Source organism: Leguminivora glycinivorella, chromosome 12 (assembly GCF_023078275.1).
Source record: "Leguminivora glycinivorella isolate SPB_JAAS2020 chromosome 12, LegGlyc_1.1, whole genome shotgun sequence".
Classification (NCBI taxonomy): domain Eukaryota; kingdom Metazoa; phylum Arthropoda; class Insecta; order Lepidoptera; family Tortricidae; genus Leguminivora; species Leguminivora glycinivorella.
Window position 1 is genome coordinate 7689015 of NC_062982.1, and position 19568 is coordinate 7708582.

Below are 19568 nucleotides of genomic sequence, written 5' to 3' on the forward strand. Positions count from 1 at the left end.
TCAAGCAGTACACGGCTGCTAATACTTGTATTAATAACATTCAACAGATTATTGATAAAAAAGTTGTATATAGTGATCCTGATGATGTAGCGGATATTTTTAATAAATATTTCATTAATGTAGTTGAAGATAACTGTCCTAAAATTCATAGTTTTTCAGAAATCAATGAAACTGTACCGCAATTCGAAAAAAGTATTTTTTTGCGACCGGTTTCAATTACTGAACTGGAAAAAGTTGTTGCTTCTTTGAGTAATTCTCAAGCAGTTGGTTATGACGAAGTCAGTACTGATATTATAAAGATGAGCATTCACATAATAGGCGAACCCTTAAGACACGCAATTAATTTATCCTTGACACAAGGCCGTTTCCCGGAGATACTAAAAAAATCAATTGTCAAACCACTATTTAAAAAGGGAGACAAAAACCAAGTAGATAATTATAGGCCAATAACACTCATATCCATATTTTCTAAGATCTATGAAAAAGTCTTATATTCAAGAATTAGTAACTTTGTCGAAAGTAATGATTTGCTTAAAGATGAACAAAATGGCTTTCGTCGACATAGAAATACAAGCCTTGCTATCTTCCAATTAATGAAAACAGTCACTGAATGCATAAACGAAAAAATACCTGTAAGCGTTATTTTTATGGATATGAGTAAGGCATTCGATTTCGTTTGTCACAGAAGATTATTGGAGAAAGTTTATCGGTACGGTATTCGTGGTTTGGCTTATGATTGGATTAAATCTTATTTGACAAGTAGAACCCAATGCGTGGAGATATCTCAATATTGTTCTAATAATAAACACATTATGAAATACAGATCAAATTTTGTACATAATAAATATGGCGTACCACAAGGTAGCATAATGGGACCATTACTGTTCCTATTATACATCAATGATTTACCAAATGTTCTGACACAGCAATGTTATTTATTTGCAGATGATACAAGTATTGTTATTAAATCAGATAATCTAACCACTTACGAACGATTGATTAACGACACCTTGGAAAAAACAATAAAATGGTTAGAGTGTAATAATCTTAGAGTTAATTTAGCCAAAACTAAGTTAATGCAATTTTATACTAACAAGGGAAAACCACAAAATCTCGATGTTAACTACAATGGTCATAAAATTGACGAAGTAACTAGTTTTAAATTTTTAGGTGTAACTCTTGACCGGTTCTGCAGCTGGAAAGAGCATATAGTCGACCTATGTTCGAGAATGAATCGTTTTGTATATGCATTAAAGAGAATAAGGCAAGTAGTCTCAATAGATGCGGCACTTACTTCCTATTATGGTTATATTCATTCGATTCTTCAATATGGCATAATTATGTGGGGTAGATCTACGGATATAGATGATGCATTTCTCATGCAAAAGAAATGCGTAAGAGCTGTTTATGGACTGAAAACCTTAGATTCATGTAGACCTTATTTTAAAAATCAGAATATTTTGTCGCTCCCGTCTATTTACATATTTAATGCCTGCATATTTGTGTATCAGCATGGCCATCTCTTCCAGCAAGTCAAGGAAGTTTATCGAAATCCTGTACGTCCACAATATCGGAACAAATTGTATATACCTCCAACAAAGCTGTCACTCGTAGCAAAGAATGCATTTATTATGTGTATAAAAATTTATAATCAAGTGCCGGACGAGATTAAGGATTTACCATTCAATCGATTTAAAAAAGAATTAAAGAAATGGCTTGTGGATAAATGCTTTTATAGTATAAACGAATTTCTCAACTATAAATAAGCTAGGTTATTGAATAGATTAGAATGTAAGTACATTATGCATGCCTGTAAGGTAGTTTTAGTGATACCTCTGAAGTACACACTTGTATTCCTAGATATATATTTCCACCTTTCTGTACCTAAAACTGTGCGTAATAAATAATTTCATTTCATTTCATTTCATTTCATTTCATTTCAATTTCATTTCATTTCATTTCATTAATAGTCGCTAGAGCCAATCAAAAATTTCTAAAAACGGCCTTTTTCAATATGGCTCAAAAAAAGGTGTGATACTCAAGATCGGTAACAATTAGCCAAAAAATCTAAACGGTCCGACACAGATTATTTCATTGTTATTCAGATTCTCAAATTTCGTTCCGTTTAAATAAGTTTTGAAGGAGGAAACAGTCGAGAGCGGAACCTCGATTTTAAAGATTTTTTCGCAATATCTTTTAACTGAGTTGTTCTTAATGGACATTTTTTTTTTCGATAAATCTAGTTAATAACACTAGTATATTTAACTGAAATTCCCAAATTGAAAGGGGCCTTTCCATTTTAGCATTTTCGCTCCCGTAGCGTCTTTTGGTTGAACAGTTAAGTTAAGACAAAGCTTGTTTAGAAAAATAGCTTATTACTTACCTACTTTACCCAGCTACAAAAATGGTAGGCCAATATATCGTGAGAAAAAGAAATGAAGATGTTACCGTGTCAACGACCAAGTTTAATTACCTACACGTCGATAACGTGAACCACTTTTATTTTCTGCGCTATTAATCGCAACGTTTTTCTTGCGTTTGCTATGCGGATACATGCGTGGCTGGTATCCGTTAAATGGGATGATCGAAGACTTGAATACATGGTGTTAGGAACTAGATTTGTTTGATCGTGTTTCTTGACGCAAACTAGACGTAATCGTCCAGCGACGGGTGAATCAGAGTGCGAGAGCACGCAATTCGTTTTACCTTCAATAAAATTGGAACTCGACGCACTTATTACATTCCATAGCGGGATTAGCGGGGTTTAAGGATGGTATTTGACTTTAGGGGCCATCTATCAGACGGCAGTGGTCTATCATTCTTGGGTATATCAGCGGACATTCTTGTCATGTAAAGTTCTCTTGAAATGAAACTAATAACATTCTCGTGTAGACGGACGTAACGTGTAGACGGTTACTTGTCACTCTGATAAGCCCTTTATCACTCACAATAAACAGCATCATGTATCCTTTGCTGTCACTTTAAACTTCCAACGGTCGGTGGCACGCTGGCACGGCACCAAACCGTCGCGTCGGTCTCCTAATTTTTCCGTATTTTTTTTTTGTCGGGGAATTTCTTGTACACTTCTGCTGCATGCTGTTGACGTTTGACGTGTCTGTCAACTGTGGTTGGTTACTATCTCGTCCGGCGTCCTGATAGTAGTAGGCCCCTTTATCTTCCTTAAGATGCCTCGTTATTTAATGAAAGTTCTTTAGATCCGATAATCCGATTGTGGGCTAAAAGAAAGATTGCGTTCTAGTAAATCGAATCGATTATATAACTCAAGTTAATAACTAGGTAATATTGGAAACAATAACAGTGTGAAATAGGAAAGGAGTCAAGCCAATCCAATTTCCTTTTTGTTGAACTTCAATTACCGAGAATCGTCTGATCTTGTTTTCTGCGAAATGCAATTTTACTAACGAGTTACGCCACGCGGCAAAATGAGAAAGCTAATTTCTTGACTCACTGACTTTTCTGGCTAGAAAACCTACGCTTTTCTATGTCACATCGGGGAATTCTCCGCCCTTTATGTCTGGAAGATCCCGTTGCTGGAAAATAACTCTGTAAATGTGGGTGTCATATATTGCTCCATGTACTGGGCGACATATCTGATAGGTACATATCCTCAGAGCTTATAATACTAGACAGGGACCCGCCGTCGGCATTGAGCATACAGTTGTCATTGTGTGCATGACTGATGACGCGACTAGCTGGTCGTTCTCATGTACACATTCGTGGAAATGATGCGCGTGTATTGAGCAATAGGAGCGTATAAACTACAAGTTTTGGTTTCAAGACTTACGACAGGCGTATTCAATACAAATCTCCTTTCTTTCTATATCTGTGAACATATCCATGCAGAGATCTGACATGTAAATTAACAGAAACAGGGTAAATATTCAACAGGGTAAGCTCTGATGGCAAGGAAGTGGAACTGTCGCAAATCTAATAAGACTTCGGTGGATGCTTGGAATAATAATTGCAATGTTAAACTTATCTGTTTACTTTGTGATCTATTTGACTTTCAATCAATTTTCTTATGTGCCAATTCCTTAGATATATTAAAAAAATCTAATTTACTCGTATCACGACACGACTTGACACTTTATCTTTGAACATAAATGCTTTAGTTTTCATTGTCTGCAGCTGCTCAATCAGAATACTTGATATTTTCACTACTTATTTTTTCTTATAAAAATGTCTTTAAGTACAGTACTTTTGATTTTGAATTGGGTACATCTACAATTTTACATTTCATTCTGACTCTTTAGTCCTATCTTATCTAGGCTTCCAAGAGCATCCAATAAAAACTGTAAAAACATTCGAGCGCAACACGTATTTCATTACATCTACTCGTACGTCTCGCCAAAATAAACCTCTTCTTCAAATATCATCTCTCGTACATTTTAATGACGATTCGTACGATACTCGTACGAAAACTGTCACGACACTCATGTTTAAAGTTTAGTTTAGTTTTCTCTCGTTTATACAAATTTCACACAATTAAAATTTACATTTCAGCTTATATTACTATTCGTATAACGATCGTTACAAAAGAAATAATAAAATTAAAATTACAAATAAAAATGGAAAAAAGCAGTGTGAACAAAAAAATATTAAAATGTCATATTGGTAAAAATAAAATAAATACAGGTTTAGTACTACATAGTACAAATCAAGAATAACCAATGTCAATAATACAATATAGAATAATGAATAATGAGAAATAATAAAAAATAAATTACGGAAATCTAAAGAGTAAAGTTGTAGTACTGTTGTAGTAAATGCCTCTCATTATGTACCGGTCACATAAATAACTATTAAACTATTCAGTGTGAGACTATTTAGACAGGTCTGAGGACACATAATATAATATGATACCAGGCAGTGAACTTGCATACCCATTACCCAACACATCCAACTCGCTATCAAATAGCAAATTGCAACTTTATGCCGCTTAAATATTATGCACAATTATTATCTGCAAAAGCATTGTTCGACTAGAAAACTATTATGCTCATCAATATTATGACAACAGACGATTTGGTATTACAAAAATCTGCGAAATGATTTATGTCAAAGCATATTCTGCTGTAAGGTGTGTCTGCCAAACGTGACATCAGCCAGATAATAGTGAACCATATATTTATTTATTAACTATATTGCTTGTGTCGCTTCCGCCGGCTTAAGAAATACTCCTGTTTCCCCAGCAAACCGTAATTGGTATTGACATTGTGTATAATTTAATTTGTCTAAAGACCGTGTAAGACGTTTTACGTTTTGCTGACGACTGATATAATGTAGTTTACATAAGTGGTTTAGGTCTAGGCTGTGTACGTAATACGTAGGATGGGGAAGTGTGTCAGCAGATCTTTTGTTACGTATAGTATTCATATATATGCTGACCTAAATATAACGTTTACCCTGAAGATCGACCAGAATTCACTTTGACTTTGAAACATTGTTAAGTGTGTTAGAGAGAATACCATAATAATATCTGCACCCTTAATTTTGTGGTTATTTCCATCTAGCTTATGCCCGCGGCTTCGCTCGCGTTAGAAAGAGACAAAAAGTAGCCTATATCACTCTCCATCCCTTCAACTATCTCAACTTAAAAAATCACGTCAATTCGTCGCTCCGTTTTGCCGAAACCCAAAACACAAAATCGAAACACAAAACTGTATGATCTAGAATAGGTAGACTTTTAAGTTTTTCTACATTCATCCTTAAATACTAAACATGATATTGATAAGTACGAGGGTCATGCCAAAAGAAATTAGATACTCAAAATTTACATACTGTATTCTTTATTACAACTATCTATTTTTTCGAAGTATTCACCGTGAACACGTATACACTTTTCCATCCGTCTAAACCACTTAGAAAATACCGATGACCACTCTTCTTTAGACACCTCAGAAATTTCGTAATTATACGCAGCCAGGGCATCTTCTTTGTTCTCAAATCGCTTTCCTTTTAATTTTTCTTTAATTTTAGGAAAAAGGTAAAAATCACAGGGGGCTAGGTCAGGGGAATATGGGGGGTGGGGCAGAATAGTCACGGTTTTTGAGCTGAAATAGTCAAGTGTTCTAGCGGAAGTGTGCGGGGCAGCGTTGTCGTGGTGCCAGAGCAGGTGCCGGGTTCCTGACTTCGGCCGCTTGTCACACCAAGCTGACAGTACCTACTCTTGGGGCACAAACTGTCACATACCATTCTGAATTAACTGTCTTTTGATCTTCTAGCACTATTGTAGCAATATGTCCCGTCTTGCAGAAAAATGAGACAACCATTTGTTTTTGTGTGCTTCGGGTTCGGCGACATTTTGTTGGCGTCGGCTCATCTTCAAAACACCATACTGTGGACTGTCGCTTTGTTTCGGGATCGTAGTTATATAGCCATGTTTCGTCACCTGTAAGTATATCATATACGTTTTTTTTCTCACCTGCGTCGAATTTATCTATCATAAATTTGCACCAATCCACGCGACGGTCTTTCTGTAAATCGGTGAGCTTGTGCGGCACCCATCTTGAACAACGCTTATGAAGAGACAGTTTACTATGAATTATAGTTTGCAATGCAGCTGATCCAATGCCCAGTTCACGCTCGAGCTCTACATATGTAATTCGTCGGTTCGCACGAATATTTTTTTCCACAGCCTGTACATTTTCTTCAGTGACTGCGGTTGGCGGCCGTCCGGTCTTCGCCTCATCTTCAAAGCTCTCCCGTCCTCTTTTAAATTCAGCAAACCAATTAAAAACAGTTGCACGTGAACACGCAGACTCTCCAAAAGTCGAGACTAAAAGTTCAAAACACTCTTGAGGTTTTAAACCTTTTTTAAAGTCATAAATGACTCATAATATATCATAACATGAAAATCACATCGAGTAAGCTCCATTGTTGTGGAAAATTCCCGCCAAAATTATTTAGAAAAAAAATAATTAAAAAAAGAATCCTACGAATTTCCAAGTGTTCCATTTTTAAATTTATAAGCAAATAACCTACCTTTACAATGGTGTATAACTGGCCAGTATCGATCAAATGACCATGGAGTATCTAACTTCTTTTGGCATGACCCTCGTAAAGACGCAGTTGAAACCTACAGACTTTGAGACTTGCATTTACATGAAAACGTTTAGCATTCAGCAACATCTGTCACTTCCAATATTGAAGCGTCTTGACAATTTTATGTCTTCTTCAGTAGAAAACAGTAAAAATATATTTGAATAATCCGTCTACCGTTTAGACTTTAGGTATTATGATTAGCTTTAGCTATGTACTGGTTGAGGAATCCCTACTTAATATTATAAATGGGAAAGTGTGTGTGTCTGTTTGTTCGTCTTTCACGGAAAAACGGAGCGACGAATTGACGTGATTTTTTAAGTGGAGAATTGGAGATAGTTGAAGGGATAGTGACATTAGTGACATAGGCTACTTTTTGTCTCTTTCTAACCCCCCACTTCCCTGAAATGGGTGGTGGAAAGTTTGTATGGAGAATTCCGCATTTTTCGAATTTAACGCGAGCGAAGCTGCGGGCAAAAGCTAGTGGTCTATAAAATTGCTAGTCTGAGACAACAAAGATACTGGCTTCTAGGAAATATAGATATTTATTTCACTTTTCTGAAATTTAGGCAAAACGCAATCCACTAAAAACATTAATATTGTCAGCCATCTTAAAATCATACAATACTTCAAATCCCTTCATAATATCGTATTTTCTGGAAATAGCACACCATTTCTCGAACCCTCGTAAGACAACAGACATATTAATCACCCTTTCTTCTCAAACCATCTAATAATCTCGTTACGGTTACCGGCAACATTACAATGGAACAAAGGCTTTGATGTCTCACTTATCGCAACGTCCCGCTATACGAGTACCTACGTGTGTCAATAAAATAAACATTCATTGTTCGCGCTCTACGGGCTTACCTTCGACCTCTAAACTCACGCTAACAGTGTGTGATATTACAAACGCTTACGTCTGAAGGGCCGACCACATTTGTCGACGTTGCAAAAAGGCGGTTGTGTCTTGTACGGGCCGAAAAAACTGGCGTCTACGCGGCTAATAAAATAAGTCTTAAATTGAGATGACTATGATTGCTCGGCTAAAATCCACGGCGCAATCTGATTTCTTCAGCCATCTCCTTAACCGATTGTATCTTATAGGTTATGGCCAATCTCAAGTATTGGCGTTGATGGATGCGCAAAATTTCATGTAAGCGATTATTTAACCATTCAACCCAGAGACGAGTTAGATACCTACCGGGTTATATCTCTCACAGTTTTCCTTTAGCGAAAATTTTGTGGTAAATGTCAAATGATATTGCAAACATAAGTCCGATGTCCAGAGTTTTACGATCAAGGGTTCGAACACTTCGAACTTACGACCTCAGCTTTGGAAATCGCAAGCCTGGCACGCCTATAACTCGTATAAGTACGCATAATTCTTAGCCCTTGGTCTTTGGTGACCCGCTGCGTACAGTGTCACATTCTTCTCACATTATAAGTGATGTTGGCAAGTAAGTTGCTCGAATTTTTAAGCGAATTACCTGGAGTCCTTATGCTTATGCGACAATCGGGTGCCTATTGCTTGAGAACAGCACGTATGGTCATACAACATTGTTGCCGACAGCAAAATTTCTACAAAATGTGACTCTTCACGCAGTAAGCTCTTGGAATTTAGTAATTATAATCAGAAAGAGAAAACGTAATAAATTAAAGGAAACTTATGTAACTGGAGTCTAATTAAGTCCACTTCCTTAAGTTACTTAGTGCCGGATTTAATTAGCGCTGATTGATCATTTATTGATTTCAAAGATTACAGAACTAGGATTTGTATTCCTTTGTACTTTACCTGGCTTCCCTTACGAGTTATTATAGCGGCACTAAAGCTACCGCATTAAATTGTGATGCTGCAGTTAAGTTTATACATACGTCAATATAAATCTGTAAAGCTCACGCCGAAACAACCGTTTTATTTGTGGGTAACTTGGGAAGCCACATATCCATACTATATTACTTTTATTTAAAATTTACTTTATCTTTTCCAGGTCATCACCACGCGCGCCTTCACCTACCTCCAGCCTTAGCCGGTATTCATCACTGCCAACTATTCCGCCCTACGCGCTTAATGTCGCCATGCTAGACGCGATCCATGTTACACCTAAAGACCGAGCCAGAGAACTGGGTGGCTGGCGCACGTGACGTCACAGCACCAGCGTCATGAGTCAGCCTCAGGACGAGGCCCGAGCGGCCAGGATACAGAAGTATAAAGAAGAGAGGAGGAAACAGCTTACGGCGAGAACGGCAACGCTTTTCTCGGAGAATGTTACGCAAAGGTGAGTTCACATTTCTTTCTTTTATTTGCTGATGAGTCAAACTTCAGTGGTATGACTTATGAAATGACGGTCCAGCTGTGGACAGGCTGTTGATGACGACGATGACGAAACTTATGATAAAGGTGCATGGCAAGAGGTTTCATGACTAGTTATTAGTACCAATTCAGGACATACGCTAAGCTAACTTGTTAAACTTCGTATTGCGTAAGACTTATATTGACTGGGATATAGACCGTGATTACCTTTTTGATTTTTTGTTTTTCCGTGACCATGATGCATGCAACTGCGTCGAAATATCGGGAGCTAGACAAAAATCAAAAAGGTAATCACGCTCTATATCCCGATCAATATAAGTCTAATGAAAATACCCGTGAATCATTCAAAACTCTTTTCGTATTGCGTAGTTATCATACTAGACTTGCATAAATAAATTTTACTATGATTAATAGACAGTGGATGCTCTTTATTGAATCTCGCTCATTTCGTTCATAGGAGACATGCATGCTTATAAAAAATTGTCCCAAAGTTCCCTTTAGACTCATTTATTATACTCACACTACTTAATTGAGCAATTTTCTTAACGATTCTAACATGCTATATTATATTATTTTCAGGCGCCCGAAAAGAGCAGAGCGGACGCCTTTGGAGGAAACGACTGCTAATCTTAAATCCTCTTCAGAATTGAACCTCAACTCCATTTCTACTTCAGTGCCTATTAGAACTACTCGTACTTCTCGCTTAAGAGCTGCCGCCGCCACCCATTCTGACTCCTCGCCGTCTCCTAGAAAAACCACCAGAAGTTCTTCCGTTCAGTCCCTAATAGATGATACTAAAAACAAATCGCCCAAGAGCTCGAAAATAATAGATAGAGATAAAACTAAATCAACTCCCAAAAGGACTAGCAATCAGAAAGAGAATCAGAAAGCCATTCCTGACCCATGCCTTTCTGATAAGGAAATTGGTGCTATTAGATCGAAACCTAAACATTCCAGTAAAAATATTTTAGAAAAAGACAAACTTAATTTATTAGTCATTAGTCCTAAAGATAATGTTGACGAAATCAGTGGTTTAAAGTTAGAAAAGACACAATCTGTTGAAGACAATGAATCGAAAGATATTAACGTAGAAAGTAAAGAAAACGTAACAATTAACTTACATGTCAACGGAGAGGAAATTTTGAATGAAGTTTTACTTGATAAAAGCATTTCTCCAAGTTTGGAAAAGGAAAAGTTTGAAGATTTATTTAACAGTTGTGTTGGAGAAGATGAGAAAGTCGAGAAGAAACAGTTGAATAATAATCATAAATATTTGGATAATAATTTAACCAACATGCTCAATAATAGTCACAAAAGTAACATTCCTATAATGAAAGAACCTGCGATAAAGAAGTTAGACGTTATTGTGAAACTAGAAGATAGTGTAGTAGTGCCAATGGTTAAAGATGTGGAAGTGGGGGGTTTGTTGGGGGCTGTGTGTGTTCGTAAAGTTGAACGGTTCAGTGAATTGCTCAGTAATCTTTGTTCCCCTTGTGAAGCCGACGTTTTGTTTGAAGACATCTTAGTTGAAAACGGGATTGACTCTGGCGGTGAATCGGTAAGTAATAAACCTCTCGTATTTCTGTTTCAAGCCTTTTCCTCAAAAGCTTGTATACTGAGACTTCTTGCAGCGAAACTGTATTCTTAAGAGTTGATTGTTTGAGAACTTAGTGCATGAAGAATTTGTACATTGATCTGCCTGTCCCTTTCTCTGTCACACGTCTGTAATGTTGCTGATAATCATACGATGCGGCAACCAATATCACTGCCACTATGCGCGAACGGGCGGGTCAATATACGAATTTATTCACGCTTAGGTCGCTTAGTCTCCATATTATAATTTTAACTTAGTCAAAAGGAAGTTCCGACCTGATTTCCGGTATAGAATTTTAATTTTATCATCATGCTATTGGAGGAAATTGAGGAAATTCGTCGAGAATTTCTTACTAAATTATAACACATCTTTGACATCTTCCTTCGCAACTACCCAAATTATAAATAAAGTAAAATTATGGCGGAAGGTGAAACTACTTAAGCAAATAAGGTTCATACCTTGCGGATATTTTATGCACCGGTTGACTTCATAAGTAGGCTGAATACGTGACCTGGGTTACGCTATATTTTCTGTTTGTGCTAGCCCTGGGGTACTTATGTTAATGTATTCATTTTTCCCTTGATATCCTTTTGATGATACACTGCCGTTTGTGAAAAGCCTCCATTTGTACCTACCTAAATAACATCCAGTCATCATAGATCTTTTAGCTATTTCTATGCGTGCTAATAGTTATTTGTTATACAAGGGGGCAAAGTTGTATTTTAACGCCGAGTGTGGAATTGAAAACTTTTTTAACACACGAGAAGTAATAGTTATTTGTTATACAAGGGGGCAAAGTTGTATTTTAACGCCGAGTGTGGAATTGAAAAACGAGCAAGTGAAAGGATTCTATAGTTGAACCACGAGCGAAGCGATTCGAAATAGAATCCTGAACTTGCGAGTTTTTTAACCCACGAGAAGTAAAATACATTTGCACCCGAGTGTAACACAAAACTTTTCCCCTCATTATAGCGAGGAAACTACAACGCAAAAAAATAACAAGAGCGTGTCGGGCCACGCTGTGTAGGGTTCCGTAGTTTTCCGTATTTTTCTCAAAAACTACTAAGCCTATCAAGTTCAAAACAATTTTCCTAGAAAGTCTTTATAAAGTTCTACTTTTGTGATTTTTTTCATATTTTTTAAACATATGGTTCAAAAGTTACGGGGGGGACGCACTTTCTTTTCCTTTAGGAGCGATTATTTACGAAAATATTAATATTATCAAAAAACGATCTTAGTAAACTCTTATTCATTTTTTAATACCTATCCAACAATATAGCACGTTGGGGTTGGAATGAAAAAAAAATATCAGCCCCACTTTACATGTAGGGGGTACCCTAATAAAACATTTTTTTCCATTTTTTATTTTTGCACTTTGTTAGCGTGATTGATATACATATTGTTACCAAATTTCAGCTTTCTAGTGCTAACGGTTACTGAGATTATCCGCGGACGGACGGACGGACGGACGGACGGACGGACGGACGGACAGACAGACATGGCGAAACTATAAGGGTTCCTAGTTGACTACGGAACCCTAAAAATGCGTTTATCACTGCTTCCAGTAGTTCCACAGGTGGTAAATCATCTTTATTACTAGATTCACCTACTTTTATCAATTTTAAAGCAGTTAATTTGACTTTATTCAAGGTCAAATTACTTTACCCACTAGTGGATAAAATGCGTTTTTACCCGCTGGTATTAAAGGACAAAACACGTGTTTCCAGAGCTAGTGATGTAACACAAAATCACTATTGCAAAAAAAATTTATCACTGCTTCCAGTAGTTCCACAGGTGGTAAATCATCTTTATTACTAGATTCACCTACTTTTATCAATTTTAAAGCAGTTAATTTGACTTTATTCAAGGTCAAATTACTTTACCCACTAGTGGATAAAATGCGTTTTTACCCGCTGGTATTAAAGGACAAAACATGTGTTTCCGAGCTAGTGAGGGGAAAAATGTTTTATTTGAGAAATTTTAAGTAATGAACCTTTTTGCAATGTAATGGACCTACAACTACACATATTTTTTAGGAATTATAAATAACATACAGATGTAGTGCGAAAAGCTTTTTCTTCGTATTTTTTCGGAAACGTTCGTATTTGTCATGCTTATTTAGACAGTGCTCGTACGTCTTGTACTGAGACTGACTGAAATAGCACGACACGTTCGTACGTTTCCGTAGGAATACGAAGGAAAACCTTTTCGCGATACATCTGTATGTATTGCTCTAAACATAAATATACCTATTTGAAGAATAAAAGAACCTTTTAATAACTAAACATATTTGCTATAACAATAGTAAATAAATATATCTTTATTAGCGATTTATTACAGCTAATAAAGTCTTATTGGCTTTAATAAAAATATTGAAGACGCAGTAGGGCTTTATTGCTTTAATTTAGCCGTTAAGCCTTGAGGGATTATGGGATAAGTCTTTTTGTACAATCCTAGCTTTTGACCGCGGCTTCGCTCGCGTTAAATTCGAAAATTACCTAATGCTCCATACAAACTTAGGGCCTACGCTAGCTTACGCGGATTACCCGCAACGGACGCCCGCCTCAAAGAAATTGTATAGACACCGCTAACTGGTGCGGGCGCGTGCGACGGACGTTCATCCGCGCGGCGGGCGGCGGGTGTCCGCTCCGTGCGCACGCGGCGGGCACACGGAGCGGACTTGTTTCTTGAATTCAGTCGAGCGCCGCATCGTGCCGCGGATACACGCGCCGGACAGTACAGTTGAGACAATATAATGATCGACACGGAGCGCGTAATATTAGAAGTGCAAGCTCGACCAGTATTATGGGATATGAGAAATGAATTACATATATAAAGACAGAGATGCACGTCAAAAGGCGTGGTTAGAGGTTTGTGGAGAACCTATTATTCAGGAACACGGAGATCTGTCGACGTTTCTGTTTCTGCCGACGTTTTTTCGCCAAATAATAAATTAATATCTGGGCAACCGAGCTTCGCTCGGTTCTGTTTCGTATCCTTGACATGTCTTCCACTCCGATTTAAGGAAGTGGGGGTTATAAAGAGACAAAAAGTAGCCTATGTCACTTTCCATTTCTTCAACTAACTCCACTTACGACGGACAAACAAACAGACACACACACTTTCCCATTTATAACATTAGAATTAGAGATGCAACGAATAGTTGTTAGGCCGGATACCGGATACCGAATATTCGGCCCAACCATCGGCCGAATATTCGGTATCCGGCCGCCGAGTATTCGGACAGTAGAATTTTACCTACAATACCTATACAATTTAAGCATGGAGCGGGCGCGTCGTGCAGGTTTTGACTTATTTCGTAGTGAACTTCGCGCGGAATCCGGTTTTGTTTAAATGTTTTTTTTTTTTTTATATATAATAAAGGGCTATGGTTACAAGTATTATAACAGTAACTGTTTTTTTTTTACATTTGTTTACCCCAAAATCATTCAATCAAAAATAGCACATCCGGTATCCGGCCGAATATTAAAATAAGGGCCGAATAGGCCGGATACCGAATAGTAACCGAATATTCGGTGCATCTCTAATTAGAATGGATTAGCAAAAGGACATTGAGGAAGCTTTTCCTTCTGCACCTACTTCTATGCACGCAGTACAATACTGTTGAAGGTTAGTTAATTTCTGCGCTCTATCAGTCTATCCATTTAGATCAGAACAGAGAACTTATTATATGCAACTGGGTCAAGATTACTCAGACATGGAGATGTTTTGATAGTATATTGTAAGGATCTGTCACTTCAATGTTGGGGTTTAAGGAAAATATATTCTGAAGATAATACTTATTGTTTCTGTTACTGTTTCGAGGAAGAAGAGAGAATTATTGTAATAAACGCCTACATCGCCGTCCATTAGAAATACTAATCATAATCTACATCCTACATAGTTGTGATTAGTGCCTGAAATCCTTCTCAAACATAGTAGGTAAATATAATCGTCTATGTAAACTACTGAGTTACTTTTGAATGAGATGAAAGTAAGTGTTGCTAATCTTCTTCTTCAACCTACTAGTAACGTTTTCCCGGCCTAGCGCCAGGGTCCGCTTTCCTACTCAGCCTTCTCCACTTTGCCCGGTCTTCGAAAGAGATTGTTCTCTTCCATGTCCGCTGTCACGACGTCCAGCCAGCGCTTCTTAGGCCTACCGGGGGGGCCTAGGGGTGAGGGGCAGTGAGGTTGAGGCATCTGTTTCCGACGTAGTTTACCGGCGGTGATATAATACTTTTTTTTTTAAGTGTTGCTATGATAGAAAAAATTACTTCCATTTCTACTCTTTTTTGTCAAGCTGTAAATTGTACTGTATCATAAATGGTTATTCCCGGGTTAGTTTTCTAACCCTGGAATGTGCAAATGGCCTGAAGTTTATTTGTAGCCATGTAACTACACGTTTTTGCACACGATACCTTAGAAGGGTAGACAAAACAGCACTGTATCTATGTCTTAGACTTGTACAACTTATCGGATGTAATAGGGTCAAGAGTTCCACCGATCAGGAGATGTCGTGATATTGTATGTAAAACATCGGGTGCTTCAGTTTGATATACCACTTAATACGGTGGCGATGCTTACATGGTGCGGCATTGTTTCGACCTATCGTTTTGTCGCACCGAATAATTTATGATTTGAATGGGTCTTTATAAGTAAGGGTGCTTTTACATGTACGATTTTTAAACTCGCGAAATAGCTCCTACAGTTGACTTTTTTTAAAAGATTTGGATCGACTGCTCGAGGTTGAGCCCACTGCAACTTACCAGAGTTAGTCTCTGTAGCAATGTAAGGGAATTACATATTACAGCTTGTGAATAAAGAGTAGAAATTAAACATTGGCAACATTGTAGTGCCGTCCTGTTTTCACGTACTAATTGTTTTGACAGTGACGACACTAAATACTATGTTACCATTAGTACCTATATTCGCAACTTCGTATCCCCTTCCCATTAGTATATTGACTCAATATACTAATGGGAAGGCGAACGAAGTTGCGAATATAGGTACTAATTACAGCCTAGCAAAAGTGGTAACATAGTATTTAGTGTCGTCACTGTCAAATTGAGCCTGAGCTATCCCTCATCCATATGACAACCAGACCAAATAGTAGTAGCAATGAAAATACTGCAATTTTGAGCGTGATTTCACATACAATATCTTCAAGTGATTATTTCTGAGTTCATTCAAAGATAGTGTTAGGGATGGGGATCAGGAGAAATTTTGACCTTTTGCCTCAATGAAGATGATGCTAGTTTGATTCCAGGCCTGGGGACCGATTTTTGAGTCTCACGGCGTTCGAATTTAGAAAATTGTCACTGAAAATAATAGGCAATTCACCGTTTTCAACCGGTATTTTAGTGACAGTGAGACTCAAAAATCGGCCCCCTGGGCACTGAAATACTTCTTTCTTTTATCAGGTTAATGATCATTTATAAAGTTTATATCGTCGATGTCAGGTATACGCCTGTTTAATTGTTTTCGTGTTTCTTGTGCATTTCTTGTAAACTATGTGAGGCGTGCAATAATGAGTATTTATTGTGTTGTGTTGTATACGAACCGTCATTGAATTATGTCAACTCTAAAATAGCTCCATTAGCAGATGTCACATTGATTAATCAACGAACAACGCCCATAACAAGCAAATTGGTTAATCACTACCTGTACTAAATTGTAATGGCTTCCCCACATGTCCGAACCAGCATCAATCAACATCGATCAACTGTGTCCAGGCTGTCGTGTCGCTACGAAGGATGTGCTGTTAGTTGTTAGTGGTGCAATGTGATGGGAAAAGTTGAAAGGCATGCAATATTCAGATGCAATTTTCTCCATGAGATATTGGTTAAATTGTGGCGTAGGCGAGAGGCTGGCAACCTGTCACTGCAATGTCACAGTTTCGTTTTCTTTCAACCCCTTATTTGCCAAGAGTGGCACTGAAGCTGTAGTAGTTTCATGTGTTCTGCCTACCCCTTTATGGGATACAGGCGTGATTGTATGTATGCATGTATGTAATTTTCTCTAATTTTTCTCGTGGAATCTTTTCGCGGAATTAGGATTAAGATACTATTACCCAAGCGATGAGAAATATCTATAATTAAGGATTAATTGTATTTTTATTTTATTTGTAAAGTCTAAGACAAATTACCTAAGTGGCGTACTATGAGAGAGGCCTGTAATCAGCAGTGGGCGATAAAAGGTTGATATGATGATGATGAATATGACAATTTTTTGCTTTTAATTTAGTAGTTGATTTAAATGGATTTGTAAAGAACTTTAAACGATAAAATTTGTTGTAAAACTATAGCTACCTGCTTAAACTACTATAAACCTAAATGAAAGCCGTATTTCAATTCGTTTGTCAATACTTGTGACAAAGGAAGTAGGATAAAACTGTAACTATTTTTTACAGATTACAATAATCTTGTCTCGTGTGACTCGTGTCGTCTCTTTTCCTTTTGTGTCACACCTAGAGGCATGGCTTTACTTTTGGCATAAGTATAGCATGGCTAATGGAAAAATATAAAAAGTGAAACTGTTATTGGCATTCTGCCTATGTTCATTATCTTATTTTTGCGTGAAATAATATTTTCAAGTTTTCTATTGCACAACGTTTAAGATACATTTGCGTGAGGCATTTCGCTAATTATTTAGATATCGGATCAGACAGCTTATTGGCTATGCATATTGTTTTTATAACGCGTAAATTCTTACTCGGTTTAACTTTGCTTGGTTTCTAAATTCCTTGCCTAAGTAGAAAAGTAATACGTTGCATAGACTTTACATAAGCGGTTATTTTATAATACTTATAATCATATTACTTTAAATTCAAGCCAGCCTAGTCATCCTTTGTTGGTTAGGGCTTAAGAATTGCGTTTAATACCTAGCTAGTACCCAATACTCATAGTACTCGTATGAAGCGTTTACGCGTGTATAAATCAAAAGTACGGAAAGGTAGTGCACGTTTAAGCTAAAAAAAACTAAATATAGATTGAACTAAATTAAATATATGAACAGTGTAGGTATAGGTATACAAATTCGTGCTTAGGTATTCATACGATAATCTGAATCCTAAAGGCTCGTTTGCCAGCTTTGTTTGTATGAAATGGTGATAATTATTGATAAAAACTATCCTATATCCATTCGGGCTTCAAACTATCATATTAAACTTCATCTAAACTAAATCCGATATCCGGGATGTAAACATACACATCCTGTCTTTTCCCGGCCCTCAAATACCTCCGTATCTCATTCGTTTAAATCGGTTAAGCTGTGAAGAGTTGTGTTATAACATTTGTAATATCAGCAAGTAGGTTTTAATAAGCAAGTCATGGTCATTTATTTACCCACTTGTCAAGTCGTTGCCCATCTTTTAATGCGGTAATATTTAAACAACCGCGATCTTGACCCCTCGTGCAAAAACGCCGTATCTCGTCCTCGCCATCGAGATATTATTACATCCATTGTCAACATTAGCATATCCTGACCACCTTGATTCTGAAACCTTCAGTAAACATAATCGGCTCTGTATTAAAAATATTTTCCTTAAAGCAGACCTTTGGATGTTTATTTTTAATTTAAGACCTCCCAGCTGCCAACCCTGAATCCTCAAAGCGTTACTTATTTGGGTTACTTAAATACTTTTTGGTACTTGCAACTGCTACGCTACCTAGTTGGATAACACAGTATCTTCATTAAAGCTTCATATGTTCCCTTACCTTTTTTAAATGGTCGGGTGTACTGTATCGATAAGTACGGCCAAGTTTGACAATTTTGGTAGCGTTCAGTATTAATCGGTATTGTGTTTGACTTGCCGCTGACCTCGTTTCCACATCGTCTGATCATCGTATTTGGGCATGATCGTCGCAAACTTGATCCTTTTTATCTGATGAATAAAGCGGTAAAGCTTACTGTGTATTGCTTACTACAGTCAACAGCTTAATACAGTACTCTGTATCCAATATACATATTGAGAACTGTACTAATACTTGTTTGTCTGTAATTCTTTGAAATACTCTGCTATACTCGTTTCTAATTATATAAAAATAAAATCATAGTCTAGACTTTAGAATGATAACGATGATAGCTCAATTTTTATTACGATAGCTATCGTTTTTAGTGTTTTTTTTTTACCTAATAAGAACACTTACAAAGACGTCAACTACGATGCTGATAAAGCTATTACTGATCACCAACAGCTAATGTGATTATCTTAATAGTCACTAATTGGATCGTCATTAACCCATCGCATGTTACTGCAATCATCCCATACTTTTACTCACCGATTATACATCAGAACTGTCTAAAGAAGCATTTTAATCAATGCGGATTATTTCAAGTATGTCGCGTGGAAATATGATGAATTTATACAGTTTGACTGTCCTGTTATTAATTGGAAATACTGTCTTTAAATAATGTAAGTATATAATATTTAATTTTACTAGTAATATACCCTCTCGTTCAGTTACAGTTACACGTACACACTTAGGGCCAGTTTCATCAACCACATTGTCCACATTTGACAGAAACATCATCATCACGCATCAGAAGTCTATGGAACTTCCCATACGATAAAATTCAATGGACGATTTAACGGTGACA

General features: G+C 37.1%; 1 protein-coding gene across 1 annotated transcript in view; it reads left to right on the top strand.

Moving 5' to 3' along the window:
- Window positions 1–19568, top strand: part of LOC125231690 — a 359160-nt gene that overhangs the window by 54388 nt on the left and 285204 nt on the right. Inside the window, 2 exon segments of the mRNA XM_048137216.1 lie at window positions 9054–9341; window positions 9956–10934. Coding sequence (XP_047993173.1) covers window positions 9226–9341; window positions 9956–10934 — 1095 coding nt within the window. The 5' untranslated portion in view covers window positions 9054–9225.